Genomic DNA, 19,175 nt, shown 5'->3' with positions numbered 1-19,175 from the left:
ACTATTTTTGCTAAGACTGATGGAATTTGTAGTCCAAACCCATCTGGAGAGAAATAGGTTTCCAACCCCTACCCTAAAGTATTCCTATACTCTTGTACTCCCATACAATGCATTTTACATATTCTCCCTTGCCCCCTTCAAGCCTAGGTTTTTCCAATGGCACTGCCTCGACTTCTAGTTGTGTGAAATGGAGGGTGTCAGATGCTGCTGCTTCCCGGCTACACAAGCTTCAATGTTAACAGGACTTTAGATTCCAGAGACACTGAAAGGTGGATGTGGGAAATTCCAAGGCAGATTCATGATGTAGCGCCACATGGAGAGGCAGGTGGTAGCCACTGTGCTTTTGCATAGCTTATGCTCCCATGATCGAGGGAAGCTTACTCCACTGCAACCCATTACTATAAATTGAAAGGGTGCATGGAGAAGTCCATGGAGGGGTGCACCACCCCTTTATAACTTGTATCTGGTACCTGGGTAATCCAGGCACTCCATTCAAACAGCCTTTACAGAGTCTTCTTCGCCTGACCAGTAGGGAGACGACGAGCAGAACTGCCAGCTGGGAAAAAACAAAAAGACATGGGTTAGATAAAGGGTGAGGGGGGTTTGGCATGATCCAGGAAACATAGATACGCAGCCACCCACCCCATTTTTTCCACTCTTGTGCCACAATCAGTGCCAGTCACTGGTCACAACCATTGTCACTCATCGGTAATGAAAGTCTCATGAATCCACATGTTACCATTGGACCCCAAGCAAAATAATCCTGTGCTCAAAATCAATAATCAAAGATGAATAAATAAGAACAATATTCATGATCCTTTGAGATCAATTCTCAGAGTGTACGCATTTGGCTTTCTACTTTTCAATTTAGGATCAGTTCACCAAATGAATATCTGCTCAGTGCTGATAAACGTTTTAAACTTTGCTCAGTAAAATGTGCATCAAATTGTGAGAAAATCAGCCATGCATGCAAAATTACAAGGGCAGGTTTATGATTTACAACTGTTCACCAACCAATCTAAACAATATTTCTATGAACGCCAATAAAAAAATGTTAAGAAGTTAGGATAGCTTAGTAAAATAAGACTAAGAAACATCTTATCTGTGAAACATGTTGGTGATTGAATAATCCTGCCTCTTGGGTCTGTGGCAAGCAGTTCCTGAATGTATCTTTTAAAATGAATTTAAAATTATTCATACATTTTTATGAACCATCACCATGTTTTTTTTCGAAAAGTAGATTTTTGTAAAGATGATATTCCATGGTAAATCCTTTTGATTAACATTTATCAAAGACACCAAACTATGTTTTATGGGTTTTAACTAAGTGGATTATTTAAAGGTGAGGTTTGATCCTATAAAGATACTGAAATCTTTTTACTAAACATTGCCAATTCTTTCTGTATACATTATTTATCAAAGGAATTTTACATTGATGTATTGATCATTTTAATTTTACACATACTATTACAATTATTTAATGACAAAACTTAAAATGGTGCGGTTCATGTAACGGATCTGAATTTTTATTATATTGTGGTTTATAATCAAGGATTTCAATTCTGAAGATGGATCACTGAGCCGGACATACGTTGACCCACAGCACAGGACGAACATGATCCACAAAGGAACGCAATAGTGCTCTTACCTTTTGAAAAGTGAAAATGAAAGCTTAATTTTACAGTTGTTTGAAGTGCCACAACTCATTACTCTTGGGCTCAAAAACATTGTTTTATTTTTATAATAAAAATAAACTGCATATTTTTTTTTGCTATCATGCTTCCATCTAAAATTGTATTTGACCTGTTTAATCAATTACAAATAATGTTTCTTTTTAATGCACCCATTTTGGAGAAATGTGAAAAATAAAGTACTACATTTCCAAAATATAGGATCCTTTATCTTGAAACAAACAGCAGTGCTGATCTTTTGGTTTCCTAGTTTTTGGGACTGCGTGGCTGGACTAACATTACTGTGAAGCACCCCAATATGGCACTGGTTACAACTTAACTAAGAATAACTCTGATATGCACACTTTTTGAACTTTCAGAGTTGTCAGGTAGGGGCCCATCTTGGCTCCCTGAGAAATTACAAACAGATAATATTTTGGCAATTATTTTTTTTCTCTTTTGTTCCCTATTAAACTGAATCGAGGGAAATGTTTCTGCTTTGCTTCTTAAACCAATTTTAGGGTTCAGTAAAAGTGACCCGCACCAGTGGAATGAAAATGTAGATGAGTTTTGTTTGGATTTTCTTTTTTATGTTATTTTCAATGGAGGGCCAGGGTCATAATGCTGCTTACAACATCAAAATGGCGCCCATCTTTCTGAAATGTCAAGGGTTAAAGGGTTGTATTTCACCAGTGCCCCTCCCTTCAAATTTCAAGAATGTAGGTACCTTTTTGGAAACGTTTGAGAAGTGTTTAATGTTCCCTAATAAAGGGAGATGGGAAAATGAAGTCCTCTACATGTAATTCATGCTAAGTTTTTTAAACATTGTTGACCTTTTCAAGAATTGTCAAAAAGGTTGCACTGAGATTTTGTTTCCTGGAAAAATAAGACAACATTCTAAATATGTTCTTTGGTATTGGATCACTTATTTTCTAATGTGTTTTTCCTAGATAATCAGACACATGAAAATTAATTGTTTTGTGAATTGCAAAGGTTTTTATTTAGAAAGGAATTCCCTCTCATCCCGCTCATGGTTGGTAGATGGCCTTACACCAGCGTAAAGCAGCATACAATCAACCAACAGAGCATAAACCAATCGTTCAGCACTAGTGCTGAGAGCTTTTGGTGCCGGGACTCCTAGATTTTACTCTTAGCAGCAAGGGATTCACGCAGACTGAAATCTCCCGCTGAGCGCCTGCGGGTGGTAGGAGATCATACCGGCAGAGACCTGCAGAGGAAAGGAGAGCATTCCCATCGGTTCAGTGAAGTGAAGATCCCCAGGAAATAAGGACCCTGTCCCTAAGCAGAAAGCAGAGCAAGTAGGATACCTCTACGTTGCGTTTGAGGTTTGGTGGAAGACAGCCATTTTATGTTGTGGTGACCTAGACTAGTTGTATGAGTAGACTGTGGGAATTTGAACAATTGAAGCACTAGGTGGATGATTTCGTACAGGCATAGGAGGGAGGGCCAAAATAGGTATGATAATCGCTTTTGTAATAAAGTGTTGGACTGGCAAAATTTGAGTGAGATTATTGAATTTAAAAAAAATTTCCCTGTGTGATTAAGCAACTGCATAGGCGAGTGGAGGTAAAGTAAGCATATGATTGGCTATGTGAAATACATTGGTGTACGAAAGCATGCACGTGTACAAAATCAACTATACAAGTGTGTGCCCGACTGAGTAAGTACGTCTGAGTATGTTAGCGGTTAAGCTGGTGAGTGATGCTTTGAGGAGTACGGCGAAGACCTCCTGTAGGACCGAGACTGCAGATACATCCTTCAATATCCACATATCCTCTCCTACAGGCTCACCGCTCCATTACTTACCGAAAGGGGAGCCACGATGAGATGGTACAGATGATCAGGGACGGTTGGATTGCAGGGAACTATAATTCTAAAGGGTTAAAAGAAGCATAAAAACAGCAGTCAGATTTCTACATGCAAAATGCACATCATTAAAGCAGAACAATACGCATGCATACTACATTGTACACGAGAGGCATCAAGAAGAAGCCACACTAAGGCGGGAAGTCATTGAGGAGAGAGCTTAAGTAATGATGACTGCAGAGGGGAGACCTTAAGGAGAAGCATTGGCAGGGGGGATCCTAAAGGAGGGTTTATAGTGACATTTTCGAATGTCACATTTTTTAATGCCTTTTTCTCGAATGAAAAATGCCGGAAAAAAGGCAGAATTTTATTTATTCTTTTTATTTATTTTTTAATGGGGGGGTTTCCCCCAGCCCCTGTTTTTTTTATTGACCTTTTTTTTACTAACTAAACCAAAATATATATATATATAAAAAAAAAACAATATTCAGAATTTTTTTTTCAACATTCTTTTTTCTCGACATAAAGGCATTCGAAAATGTGCATTCGAAATTTTAACTGGATACCCTAAAGGGTGTGGGTGTAAACAGTCTGTAAATAAGATAGCCTTTAATATACACAAATACAATATGAATGTACATAACAGAGACATGGTTCTACACCACCTGCATAACAATTGTTGAGGAGCTCATCAAAGAAGGTTGAACCATATTCTATAATCATAAACCGAGAAGATGGCAGACAGACTCACAATCATTCACAAAGACTAACTAACATCCACAGAACACATCCAGGGTCCTCCAAAATCCTGTTTGCAGACATCTCAATCATTCCACCAACCACAGTCCACCTTTCAAACAAAAAGGAACTCCCATCATCAAATGACTAATAACCAGGTGCACTTCTGCCTTGCCCGATGATCAACTCCTTACTCTACTCAGGCACAACCCTCCTTTCTGTACCGAAGACCAGTCAGATCATCCCTTTTTTAAAGGGACACCTAAACTAAACCCAGACAGCTCACACATTGATGCCCCATCACCAATCTAGTTTTCCTTGGAAAAATCCTGGAAAGACAGTGATAACCCAGCTGCAAAAACGTGGCCATTTCCAAGACCTTCCCAATCCTAAATCTGTATTTTGACATTGCCATAATCTCAAGACTGCCACCCTCCAGCTGGCCAATGATGCTGCGATGAATGCAGATGAGAGCATCTCTCAGTGGTTGTCACATCCCTCAAACATGCAAGTAAACATTCAATGCAACCTCGAACCGGATTTCTCCAGATCCATCTCTTCCTAGATAAACATTATTCTCTGAAGATTTCAGGCAATCCACTATGCTCTTCAAACATTACATGCAACTATTGGGAGTGCTGGTGTACAAATAACACATCTGACATAGAATGATGTTGACATGGCATGAACACTGATGACCCGTATCTCTACCTCAAGGTGTCATCAGTCACGGATGGCACCAGCAAGGATACCGCCGGACCCGTAAAGAGGTTTTGTACGATCAGACCGGAAAAAAAGGTCTGACCGTACAAAACGACCGAAAAATGCTACCACCAAAGGTTCGAACACCAAAAGTTCGAACCTTTGGTGGTAGCATTGCAGGTAAGTAAAACAAAAAACACAGAAGACTGCAGTGGCTGCTGGGGTGTCCCCCGCAACACCCCGCTCAATATACTGTGTGGCATAGTGAGCGGGGTGTTGCGGGGGACACCCCTGCAGCACACCCACAATGAATAAATAAATAAAATACGGGAGCTACAGGAGTGTCCCCCGCAACATCCCGCTCACTATACTTTACAGTATAGTGAGCGGGCGTTGTGGGGGAAACCCCTGCAGCCCCGGTAGTATGTAAGTGTGTTCTCATGAGAAAGGTGCAAACTTTTGGTAGTTTGCACCTTTCTCATCCAAACATTCCGGCCGTGGCAAAATCAGCAGCGGTCGGATCACTTAGATTCCGTAATGAGGCCGACTGTATTGTGAAGTGTCTGATCGTGCATTAATTCGACCTAAGTTGCACCCCACGGAAAGGGGATGCGCAAAGTGAAGACAATCCTTGTCACTTTGAAAAGTGGTGAGAGCACCAGGAACAGTTGGTTACTGTGCCAAGCTCCCCCTTAGACGTTTGGTATTAGTAAAGTCAGCTGGCTGCAGGGACCCTTGGGGCCATGCTCTTGTGCCCCAAATGAAGATTGCGAGTGTTTGTGTTCCATTCCTACACAATTGGTGCTTTACACATTTCCTGCGTGCTTCCTATGTTTTAGATGATGACACATAGTCCACTGTCATCATCCAATCTTTGTCACTGCTCCATTTAAAACCAAATCTTTGAACATTGTACTTTACCTTTTTACTCCTCAATATCGTCTTTCTTAATATGTTCGTTTTTTGTATTTATTTAATTGCTTGTGTAATAATTTATTGTGAACATACCTTCACCACATCTTCTGCCCTGTTTGCACATATTTTATATAACTGTCTCTTATTGTACATATTGTTTATATCTGTCTTTTGATGCTTTTTGCTATAATGTGTATATAATGTATGATATTTTACAGCAATGTAACCAAAGCTGAACAACCCTCTTCATGCCTTTTGCGCCCTGATACCCTTGGGTCTGGTGCGCACTATAAATAAATAAACAAACAATTACTTTAAGATTTATTTCGTTTTGCACTCATTTCTGTTCTTCAATATATGTTACATGTTTTTTTTATGGCTATTAGATGTACTTTTTAAAATTAGTTTCTTGCGATTCGCTATCAGGAAAATACCCCTGCCCACTCCCAGATTTCCCTCTGTTTCGAAATTCATTAATGATTTAGTGAAGAGACATTTTTTTTACAGAAATGTTTTTCAAAACATATGTATTTTTTAAGTGATTTTGTTTCCAGAAAGGCTTGTATTACAAAGTGATTGTCTCAAGTTCGGCGTTGTCATGTATGCCTCATAGACGGCAATACAAAAGATAACAGACCTTCTATGCTACAAGAAGTACCCGCTCTGACATTGCCATTTACATCATGGAGGGGAAGCTTCACAAAGGGATGTATCCACTCTGTCTTTAGACCATCGAGGAGAGGGTCCATAAATGGAAGTATCCCTGTGAGGTATTTGACCATCCGCACGATGTGTGTGCGACCGCCTGCGCTTGTTTTGGAATTTTTTATGAAATTGAATGATGGCAGATCAACCTCTGTAAAAAGTGTGTGGCTAATCCGCACACATTTCCCTATGCTCACCGCACGACATACACCCAGACCTGTGTACTCTGAGTGGACACAGCCTACAGGCGCAGTCCTCTCTGTCATATTTAGTTGGGATCTGACAGGTGGAGTACATGCTGTATCTCAGAAGGGGTAGGGCCAAAACCTTCCTTCTGCCATGGCCAGTCTAATTAACTAATAAAGGTTGCTGGTGGCAGCTATTAACATACTAATAGAGTATACTTCAAACAGGCCCACATGGGGCCTGGCTGAAGAGGCTCAACAAAAGACAGGAAAACCTCAACAACTTTTGATATGCACTGTGTCAACTTGAAGCCAGCCCCCACATCTCTGTATCAAGGGCAGTGATATGTCATGTCTGGGACTATGTGTTTACAGTAGGCAAACCCCGCAAGGGGACCCCATTCAAAAGGTACGAGTATGTGGATTGATGGAGATGGAAAGTCTGTTCTTTCCACAGTTTCAAGGGAGACCTGCTGCTTAACTCAGGAACCACAGAGAGCTCTGTTACCTAGAGAGAACCTTTGATCCGCAATAGAAAGGAAGATGGGTGGGACTTAGTATTACATGCTTTCACCCCTTTACCTTTTCTGTTAGAAAGCATTCTGGTTATGACCTCATGCATACAGGAGATTGCTGGTGAGGACCAGGATTGGTTCATTAAGGTCGGCTTAGCCTACACCAATCTCTGTGGCCCATTTGGCTGTAAAAGAGGGTCGAGCCCCTCTTTTGGTCAGATCATCTTAAGACTTTGCAAGGAGCAACAAGGAGAACTCATTTGGACCCTGGCTGAAGGTACAGTCTGCTTTATAGCTTTTGCCAGTGAAGGAAGGTCAGGATTAAAAAAAGAGGGAAGCAAGATCCCTCCCCTAAAAAGCTCCCAGAAAACAGAGGGAGATACTGAATACAGACAACTCTCCAGCAGCTCCATAACCGGTACCCAGCCAGCACACAGTGTGCCCTGCTAGCCTCTGCAGCAAGCTTCCTAGGTGGGAAGTGGTAGAGAGTCTCTGAACCAAACCAAGCACAAGGCAGTTGCCTGCAACACTCTCCTCAGCTTTGGGCTGTCCACCTTAAAGGATGACACGAGCCCAGTGAAGAAGCTAGGAGGAGTGCATCGAAACAAGTATCTACCAACGTCCATCTTAAGGGACATTTTCGAGGCAGTCGAGCCCCTCGAGCTGCAACCGACTGCATTGCTGACTGTTGCACTGCCGTCACTAACGCCGTCTGAGACACCTCGACCAGTGCGCCAGGCCTGCCGACTAGCAATGAGTCGATTCCTGATCCCGAGCCATCGTGTAGGCCAGCCTGCAGCCGTCTGTCCAGCTTCAAACTGCCTGCCATCTGATACCAGCAGTTGTCTCCTGTCTTGAACTCTGTTGCAGAAGCTGCAAAGCACCCTCAAACCAACTCGGCCCTGTCGAGCACCAAGAACCTCTACAAGCACAAGGTACATTGTGGTTCTGTCCCCCTGGTCCTTCTCCAAAGGCCCCTAATGACATTTTATGACCCATTGCTCCATTTGTGTTGAAATCAAGTAACCTTGAACTATTGCGAGTAATTATTTTACTGACTACCCTCCTGTCAGTATCCAGAGTGCATCCCTTTTCTTTCTTGAAACTGTCTGTCCTCTGCATTCCTTTACAGGGTGGGTTGTATTTTGTACTGTGCTAGAACTGTCTGTTGAATGATAAAGTAGATATTTGTATACAACCTTGACTGGACAGTCCATTTTATCATTTGTTAATAATTGTATTTTCACTGTGTTGAAACTAACCAACGATCCACGACCTTGCGGAGATAGGACTGCTGATCCATTCACGTTACCAACATTGGACAAGGAGGTTGATAATTTGCTTGTGTTTCTAATCGGTTTGGATCCCTTCTGGTGTACTAGGGTTGTGTGGGGCTGATGGATGCTTTTGAAACCGAAATTCATCCCAGGACCACTGGTGCCTCGGAAGTTGATTCGTCACAATCTCCCTACCATTTACATCACAGAGAGGAGGCTCCACAATGTGACATATCCCTCTGCCAGTTGCATCACAGAGGAGGCTCCACAAAGTGACGTTTACCCCCTGCCATTTACATCACATCATGGAGGCTCCACAAAGAGAGGTTTACCCTCTGCCATTCAAAGCCTGCATCTCTGCGGCCACTAACAACACATCAGAACTTTTCATAATCTGCAAGGACTCGCCAACCCTACTGCAACCTCCACTTCTCCCCTGCCTTCTCGGGCCCTCTGCACATCTCTTGCCTCTCACTTAATCTCCAAAACCTAGGCCATCCTCTCCTCACTCTCCTCTACCCCACACCCTTCTCCCCCACATTCTCTCAGGCCTCCCTGGGCCCCACTCTCCCCTCCCTTACTACTCACGTCTTTTTCACCCATAACATCTGATGAGGTTTCTAGAGAAGTCTGCTCTATGAACATCTTTTCCAAACCGGTGCTCCACTGCTCCTCCAGAACGTGCAATGACAATATTATCTCCCTTGCACCAGCCTTGGTTGATTTCTGCAATCACTCCGTTGCCACTGGATCCTTTCCCCTCAAGCACTCCTTTGTGCACCGCCTCCTCAAAAAACCTTGTACCGACTATTCCTCTCCAGCAAACTACCAGCCTATCTCCACTATCCCCTTCCTTGGCAAACTCTTGGAGAAGCTGGCCATCTTCCACCATATCTACCATACTGAATCTGTTTGTTGCCTTCATGACCAGCGGTCTGGCTTCAGACCTGTCAGAGGCATGTAAACTGCTCTCAACACCTGTGAAGACCTGCTCATTAATCTTGATTCCAGCTCTCCCTCCATTCTCATCCTTCTTGACCTATCCTTCGCCTCTGATTTATATGGGCAATCATGCCACCCTGTTAGGGTGGCTCCATGACAACATTGGCATCACTGACCTGGCGGACCTCCTTCCTCTCTGACCGACCCTCCGAGGTTCAACTGGTCCCTTTTCCCTCCTCCATCTCACTCTCCACCTGTGGTGTCCTTTAGGGCTCTATCCTCTCGCCCTGGCTTTACAATAGCTACCTGCCCCCCCCTAGCCCATTTGATCTCTACCTTCTCTCCTAATTTCCAGTGCTTTGCAGATGACACGGAGCTCTCCTTCAAACTACCTTCCGATGCCTCCGCCTCCTCCTCTCTTATTCCTGACTGCCCGTCTGCCACTCACGCTTGGTGCACTACTAACAACCTCTGCCTTAATGCCAGTAAGACAGAGATCCTTCTCATTGGGACTTCTACTCCTTCCCACACTCTATCCACCTTCTTTGGGCCCCCTCCCCTCACCCTCTTACAAAGCAAAACACCTTGGCATAATCTTTGACTCCTCTCTCTCCTCATATCTCTGGCTTGGCAAAGAAGGCCCACTTTCAGCTGCACCTCACCAGAGGCATTCTCCCTTTCTTCACCTTCCCCAGAGACGCATTTTCCCCAGAGCTCTGGTTCTTTCTAGGCTGGACTACTGCAACAGCCTCTTCCTCAATCTGCCTTCGACTCCTTCAGCTAAGCCAGAATAGGACTGCAAGATTTATCATTGGCCTCAAGCCCATGGACTGCACCTCTCCAGCCCTTAAATCTCTCCACTGGCTCCCTGTTGCTTTGAGGATAAAGTTCAAGACCCTCTGCATCATCCACAAGACTTTCTGGTGCTTGGGACCCCGCTACATCCAACCCTCTCTCCCTAAATGCCTTCCCGCGTGGGCCCTTCGCCCGTCTAGCTCTAACTCTGTTCAGATTAGATCCTTTGCCAAATCGAGAGTGGCCTCCCTGCCCCACGCAGACTTGAGCCGGATCTCCTTAAGACCCGGAAGCACCACATAATGAGGTTTACCCTCTGCCATTAACATCACGGGATCCTCCTCAAAGTGAAGTTTACCCTCTGCCATTTCCATCACAGTCGAGGCTCCACAAAGTGAGGTTTACCCTCTGCCAATTTCATCGCAGAGGGGAGGCTCCACAAAGTGAACCATACCTTCTGTCATTTACATCACAGATAGGAAGCTCCACAACGTGATGCATCCACTCTGCATTTACATCACATTGGATATGCTCTACAAAGTGAGACGTCGATTTCCACGCTGCCCTTTATGTCAGAGTGGTGAGTCCACATAGAAAAGCCCGCTCTGTCATTCATAGCAGAGCCCACAAAGAGACCACATTGGGGAGGGGAAGTTCAACAAAGACAAGAGTCGTCTCCGACAGGTGTATGATAGAGCATTGTCCAAAAGGAGAAGCAACATGCCACTTGGGTACAACAGTCAACAACATACAGTCCACAAAGCCAGCTATTCACTTTCCCATAGGAATCACAGATGGAGTTTTCAAAAGATCCTACTCCTGACTCCTGCCTGCTTTGTACAACACAACGGAGAAGGTGTTTCAACAATTAAAACCCACATCAGATATGGAAGGACCTAGCTAGCACTGCGACAATGCCCTGTGACGAATTCCCCCACCTAAGCACAGGATTGGATAGTGGGGTCACAAATACAGCCATGTGCTGCCAAAATTTGAATGAGGCTGGGTCCAGGGTACAGTGGAGAGGGACCCATGAAAATGTTCAACATGCCCCCAAAAGAGGGCATGGATTGCCACATGGAAGCACCTGAGACCACAGTGCCATTAAAGGAATCAGACTCAGTTAAGACTATGGAGCACATTTTGCTCTGTGGCGTAACGTATATGACAGGCATAAAAGCCTTGTGTTATGCTTTTACGCCTTTAACTCATGTCACACCACATTTCCCTGCATTTGTATTGCAGAGAGACTTACGTTTCCACCACCTCCCTTCCTCTGTGCCATTCAAATATTCCGGCATTTGCTGCTGCATGCCTTTTCATGCTGGCACAAATGCTGTGGATTCCAATGGAGTCCGCCGGCTTTATACACCTGCAAAAAAGCATGAAGACTCCATAGGGATCCATTGCATATGTCGCCTGCCATTAATGCATGGCAGGCAGTGTTTACACAATTTGTACTGCAGAGTGCAAAAGGGGAAGGCCAAAGGCAGAGTACATGCTCGATGGAAGGTCCTACAGTTTGATAATCTTGCTAGGGTGAGATAAAGGGTCTTACACCCTGAGGATCTTGCTAGCATGAGATGGAAGGTCCGACGCAGTGGTGCAATACAAAATGTGGGGTCCCCCCTGCAAGCCTTGCAGAGGTCCACCATCCCCCTCAAGCTCAGCAACAAAGCACGAGCCGTACCACACTCAGGACATGCTTGGACCACCATGCGTGTACAATGTGCCCATGCTGCTGGAAGGAAATGCTGCGCACTGGACGAAAGATGGGAGTATGTGTTTTAATCAAACCTTAAATCTTTCATCTAGCATAGAAACAGGGGGCTACACCTGGCTCCTGACTTCCAAATGTACCAGCCAACTCTGTGTGTGGCCAGTAATATTATGCACAGTTATGATACCATAAGAAAACATGTTCATGCTGGCACTTTCAGTATCCCCATTTATCCCCGTGTATGAACATTCTTTTTGGCTTTGTCTTTAATGCCAGTAAAACTCTCCTGCCACAAGATGAAAATGTGTTACTGCTGCTGCACAAATGACTTGCCCAACCCTCGCACCACCATGTAACAATACTCATGTTGACTTTGCCTTCAATGCTAGTAAAACATGGAATGCTACAGCAAGGAACTATTTCCTTGTTTGGCTGCACATGCGCCTCCACCCAATATGTAAGAAGACTCCTCATGTTGACCTTGCCTTTAACACCAGTAAAACATGCAATGCCACAGTAAGAACACATTTGCTTGTTGACTGCACAGGTGCCCCTAACCTCCCCATGTAAGAACACACATCATGTTGACCTTGTCTCGTATGTGAGCAATAAATGCCATGATAAAAATGTCCCATCTGTCTGCCCTATTGTGCTATAAACCCCCACCCATCCTCCATGTAATAACATTAATCAAGTTGGCTTTGCCCAAAAATAACAGTAAAATGTATAGGAAAACATCCACGAAACAATGCCCCATGGCTAGGCCCCAGCCTTGCATCCACATATTCATACCCATTCACCCACCAGCCACTCACCCATTGGCAGCTGGTGATTAGGTTTACTGGAGGGGTATAAACATTTTCCACAAATATGCTAGAGCATGCGAGCATAGCGAGGGAGTCCGGACCAACCAAAAGTGGTTCGGGTTGGGGAAGGCTCCCTCCATCCCGAGAAATATATTTGAATACTATGTTAAAATGGTGCGATATATACACTGAAAAACTGGTTAAAAAGACAAACAATTTGCAATTGGCTTTAACCCAAAATTCCAACATATGCAATTCACCAACAGTGCACAGCAGCATTTCCATAATGCATTTGCCCACAATATATGCCAATATTCAAACATGTTCACGCTGGCTGTGCCCATACATGTCCACTTTGGCAGAAGAACATACTAATTTTTGCTTTGCACATAATGCCAATAATGGTACTATAAGAAAATATGTCCAGGCTGGCTCAGCCAATATATGCCAGTATCCCCTCAGAAGACTAACTCCTATTGGCTTCTCTAAAATGCCATGCCACAATAAGAAAACATGTCCAAACTTGCTGCATAAAAATGCTAGCCTACTCACGTAATAAGACTTATGTAATAAAATATCATGATTGCTTAATCATGGGTGGCTCTCCAATAAAAAGGGCATGCCAGAGTAAGAAATGACTAGACTGCCTGCACCCAAATGATATTCTAGCGAAGTAATAACACTTATCATGCTTGCTTTATCATACATGCCCACCATAAAATGTCATACTACAGTAAGGAATGGCTAGACTGGCTGCACCCAAATGCCAGTCTAGCCAGGTAACAACAAATCATGTTTGAAGCATGGTTTAAATTGGATGGATGGGACAAAAATACACAACCCCCCTTGCAACCCACCAACCCCTCCCCACCCCGCCACCAAATCCCACCCCTCAGCCCACACCCGCCAAAACCAGCTCAATGGCCGTCCCAGCAAAAACTCACTCACACGCTGGGAATGTATTAGGCCAGAACAAGATGGAGCTGCGCTTCGGTATAAATGGTCTTGCCTGAACACCATTCAATGTGGAGCTGAGGCTCAAACCCTCCTAAACTGAGGAAGCTCTCTCCCCCTGACTGCCGCTAGTATCCAGAAGGCTGTGTGTTTGGAGTCTCAATACATGCAGCGATATTACCTTCACAAACTGCATCTGAAAGCTGTCCTTTGCTCACCAGGACAGCCCAAACTCAGACATTTGGGGGCCGATTCATGGAACAAATGTGCACCAAAAATCTTGGTGCAAGCCGGCGCAAGCATGAAAAAGCAAGCACACGCATGCGATTCATGGAATGGCCTGTGGGTGTTTCCCGCGGGATGTGTGCCAAATCCGTGTGTGGCGCACATGGGCGCACACGTCATTGCAACATCCAGAATGTCGTAGGCGCACAGCGAAAGCGCACAACGTTAGCGCACACACCAAAAAGGGGGTGGAACACGGGGCGTAACGCGTGGAATGGGGAAAAACGTGTGGAAATAAGGGAGTAACTGGGGATGTACTGCTGGGAAGCACACGGAACGCCCACACGCACGTGAACCATATGTATTCATGGAATCGAATAGGGGAAACCCCCGCATGGCCAAACACACACACAGGCCTAAACACGTCCGCCACACGAAGGCAGGCGGTAGCGTCCCTGCGCATTACTAAAGTGTGCGCAAGCAAAAAACACGTATATACAGCTACGATGAATGTCCCATTCTGTGGTCCCCTAGGAGAAAAGACATGTCACACAACGCACAGGCATCCCAGAAAAGCAAGAAAAAGAGATAAGCGACCCCTGTTGCCCATGTGCGTGTAAAAAAAACACACGCAGTACGCTGTGGCAGCCAGGAACACAAAAAATACATACGCGATCAACACGCTGGCTAGTATGCCCATAAAAAAAGGGGTACGCGACAAACATGGACACCTGCAGTGGAAAAAATAGCATGTGCGACTCACCGTCTGCCAACACCCACCTGCTGTGAATTAATCACGTGTGAACTCCAATGCCTGGAAAACACATGCACCGCTTCCCACGAAAAGCACGTACAGAGCGATGGAAACCCACGTGGGATCTTCAACCCGGGCCAGGGGAACGCCCGCGTGTGTCACGTCACAGACATGCTTAGGCGCTAATGGCCTTTCCTCAAATTACACGCTGACGTGCATTTTTTTCACATGCTAAATCACTCTGTATCAAGCTGGCCACGCGACAACACACAGAAGACCACGCACCTGCCCTGAAGGCCATTCTCCTGCCCCCCAGAGCCCAGAGCACGCTCCCACGAGCCAACTGCTGCTGCCTGCCTGCCTGCTGCCACCGTGCCCTGCCATTTGGTGCCTGCACATCGGCCATCTGCAGGGGTCCAGTTGCTGTGACCACTCCTGCTGGAACAGAAGACTCCCGACTGGTGTTCCATCACTCCACAGCCCAGCCCCAGGACCCAGTTGCCCACCCACACCTGCCTTGGGGGTCGCCATGTCAGGGTAAACACCATCAGAGACCACTGCCGACCCCCAGTCAGAGAGGCAGAGGGCTACCAGCTTCAGTGACAAGGAAGTTGGTATCCTGGTGGAGCAAGTTCTGAGGCATTATGATGCCCTCTTCACACCATCGCGCGCCGACAAGGAAGGACGGGAGAGGATCTGGGAGGACATAGTGGGTGCCATCAATGCGGAGGGGGTGGCACCCCGCGACATCAAACACGTCCGGAAGCGCTGGGAGGACTACAAATCTAGGACCCTCAAGAAGGCCCAGTGTCTCTTGGAGGCAGCGGATGCAGTGGGGCACCGGGCCCATTTTACCACCCAGCAGATGAGGGTCCTGGAGCGCATTCGCCCAGTGCTTCACCACCAGATCCTCAGGATGCAGGCTCGTCTGGGGTCGAGCGGCAAGTGCCCATGCTTTCACGTTTGAAACAGTGCATGTTGAAGCGTGGTGGTAGTTAGCTACTCGGCTGCATGTGTGACATGGGTCATATATGGATGTGTGTGTGCAGGGAAATGACGGTTCTGCATGTGAGTCTAGTCAGGCGTGACCCACATAGATGGTGTATGTGTTACAATGCACCATGCTGAGCAGCATGTGGAATGCACACATGTATGCATGCCTGTGTGTGTATCTTGACATGTTTGTGGTGTGATAGATGTGTGCTGCTGTCATGGACATGCATGATGTACATGTCTGTGTGTCATAGTAGTGTGTACGCCATGGGTGCATGACACATGTCCGTGACGATGTGTTGAATCACTGATACAGCCAACTCATCCTTGTATCCACTGTGTCTGTGGGCATACGGGGCCAGATGCATGACCCTCCGGTGATGCGTGTGCATGTGATCAGCATGTCCCATGATGCATGTGAGTTTCAACCCACCATTGGATACATCTATGGTGCGGTGGACATGGATGCAAGTTTTTGTTGCATGTGCCATGCCGGTTCCTGCATGTGTGTTGCCTGCACTGACCCATGTGTTGTTGGGAGACATGATGGAAGTGACGTTTGACAGTGCCACTCATGTGCTATTGCTACCTCTCTAGGGGACTATTTACAGTGCCCTGATGCTTGTGTTCAATGTCTCCCTTTACATAGCAGTGACTAAAGAAGAGGGCGGAGACGGCGCTGTGGAGGAAAGCAGCAAGGATGCCTCCACCGGCCGGCGACGCAAGGTCCAGACACCCTCCCAGGAAATTCCATCATCTGGGAGCGAGGGGACTGGTGCCGCGTCTGCCACTATGGCTGCAGCGGAAGGGGCGGATGAGTCCCCACAGGGGCTTGCTACGGCGGAAGACAATGTGGAGCCATCCAGGTTGGTGGTGTGTATAGAGGAAGAGGAGGCCGCTACAGAGCCGCAAATGGGGCCTGGTGGGGGTGGTACCACTGGTGCAAGTGGTGCAGTCCAGGGGCAGGGGCAGGAGGCAGCACAGGTCGCCGCGGAGGTACCTGTGCATGTCTCTGTCCCTGACACTGTGACTGCATCACCATGCACCAGCAGGGATGCCCCGTCCCAGGCCCGTCCACAGGTAGGGGGGAGGTCCATATCATCTGGCACTCCTCTACCTGCGGACAAGGGGCCCCATGACCGGATGGAGTCCGTCCTGATTGGCGTCACATTGCGCACACGTTGACATTCGTGATGATGTGCGTGGATCTTGGGGGGACCATGCACGTCATCACAATGAGCTGTGTGCCAACGTGACCCAGTTGGGAGGGGCCATGGTCGGGGTTTCCTCGTTTCCTCCATGTGTCGGCCAGTCTTGCGGCCCTCTCCTCCTCTGTGCACACTATACGCCAGTCGTTCTCCATGCCGTCATCCAGCCCAGATGCCACCAGGGCCCCCTGTGGATCTGCCCCAACCAATGCAGCCAGCCAGGTGGAGATCCCATCCCTGCCGCAGTCGGGAGTCGGATGTCCAGCAGGGGTGGCCACCCCACAAACTGGACCCCAACAGATGGAGGATGAGCCGGCATCATGGGGCAGGGCACGTGCACGACAGCGCCGGGGGATTCCATCAGCCCGGATGCCGTCGCGGTGGCAGAGGCAGTTGCGTCGGAGGCAGCAGCAGGCTCAGCGTGGGAGGCATCATGGCTCAGGGCCATTAACACCCCGGGGGCAGGCATCGGACGAGGGGCAGGAGGACCCCAGACTGGGAGTGTCTTCCGTGTGGCAGCGGTTGGGCCAGCAGATAGATGCGGAGAAGCGGCGGGCAGAGAGGGCACGGCTCAGGATGGTGAGGGTGGAGAACTCCATGCACCGGGCTTTGAAGCGGGCGGAGGGCCTCGAGGAAACTCGCAGGGATTTGAGGGATTCCATGGCTGCATCCCTGCAAGACCTCGAGTCCAGGGAACAGGCCCGCCTCTGGAACATCGACATGGAGTTCGATGATGCCCTGGGCCGGAACATCTTACAGTGAGCCGTGGACTAGCCCACCGCCTTTGTAAATAGTTATGTAGTTGTAGGTTTCCTTGATTATATTTTTTCCTTTGGGGCACATGGACTATGCCCCACCTTTTTGTTAATAGTTATTCCTTAGGTAGGTTTTTTTCTTAGGTTTCCTTTGGATTGTTGGGCACATGGACCCTTGATTTTTACATTGTATATAGTTATGGACCTGATTTGGCATATTTTTTTTTTAGCATGGAGGAATGGTTTTGTATTATTTTTACTTTGGATTTGGTGCTATGGACTGACACTGGCATTTTTCTTTGCATTTTATTCTATTCAGCATTAATAATTTTTCCTTGATTTCAGACATCCTTTTATTTATCATTTTATTCTTGTGTAAATTCGTTTCATTCATTCTTTTTCATATATAACACATTTTTTTTTTAATTCATTTGTGTGGTCTTCTCTCATTGGTTTCGTGCATGTCACAATGTGGGTTTTCTCAATCATGTGTCGCCAATGTGTGGGTCTGACGGGTTTGTACTCATGCGCATAATGGTTATTTGGCATCTATCATGACATGGGGATTTCAATTTGGAGTGGATGGAATGCTTTTTTGGGTGTTTGCACTGGGGTGTCGTGGGGTGAGATTTGGGTGGCCATAAGGGCCATGGATCTGGATTGTGATGACGTGTTCGTGGGGGACATAAGTCAGGGCCTGCTGGCAGGTGCCCGTCACTGGGGGTGGGAGGGACATAAGTCGGGGCCTGCTGGCAGGTGCCGGTCACTGGGGGTGGGGGTGGGGGAGGACATAAGTCAGGGCCTGCTGGCAGGTGCCCATCACTGGGGGGGACATAAGTCGGGGCTCCCAAGTGCATGGTGCGATGTGGCCTGCCTGTAGGGCATGCCCAGGGGTGTGGGGTGGTCCCCTGTGGTGTTGGCTGCCTGAGGGGCATTGAGGTGTGGGGGGTGGGCACACTGGGAGGGAACACACTGCCAAATCACGTGTGATACTTCACACACACCCCCGGAATACACGTACCCCGCTCGCGCTAGGCCAATAGCGTGTAGAACTTCACACGCACCCCTCTGAATACACGTACCCCGCTCGCTCTAGGCCAATAGCATGTAGAACTTCACACGCACCCCCGGAATATGCGCAGGCAGCCCATCCAGCCTGGGAATCCCCCGCAGGCAGCACATCACCCCTGGGCATGCCCCGCAGGCAACTCACTCCACAGGGGGGACTTTTTCCACGTTTTACACGTTATTGGACTAGCGCGAGCGGGGTACATGTATTCCGAGGGGTGCGCAGGGAGTTTTACACGCGATAGGCCTGGCGCGAGCGGGGTACGTGTATTCTGAGGGGTGCGTGGGAAGTTTTACACACTGTTGGCCTAGCGCGAGCGGGGTACGTGTATTCCGAGGGGTGCGCGGGGAGTTTTATGCGCGAGCCACCACGTGTATACTGAGGGGTGCGTGTGAAGTTTTACATGCGATGGGCCTGGCG

The 19,175-nt window shown here is 47.0% G+C and overlaps 1 protein-coding gene across 2 annotated transcripts in view; it reads right to left on the bottom strand.

Moving 5' to 3' along the window:
* Positions 1-19,175, bottom strand: part of STRA6 (signaling receptor and transporter of retinol STRA6) — a 336,152-nt gene that overhangs the window by 169,040 nt on the left and 147,937 nt on the right. For both annotated transcript variants that reach the window (XM_069624589.1, XM_069624590.1), the window contains exons 3-4: positions 3,498-3,564; positions 471-556 (exon numbers count right to left, since the gene is read on the bottom strand). In XM_069624589.1, the coding sequence (XP_069480690.1) occupies positions 471-556; positions 3,498-3,564 (153 nt within the window). The remainder of the gene's footprint in view (positions 1-470; positions 557-3,497; positions 3,565-19,175) is intronic.

The sequence above is a fragment of the Ambystoma mexicanum genome, chromosome 11 (assembly GCF_040938575.1).
Source record: "Ambystoma mexicanum isolate Mex_15411 chromosome 11, UKY_AmexF1_1, whole genome shotgun sequence".
Taxonomy (NCBI): Eukaryota; Metazoa; Chordata; class Amphibia; order Caudata; family Ambystomatidae; genus Ambystoma; species Ambystoma mexicanum.
The sequence above is the reverse complement of the archived record's forward strand: the minus strand, read 5'-3'. Positions and strand labels throughout refer to the sequence as shown.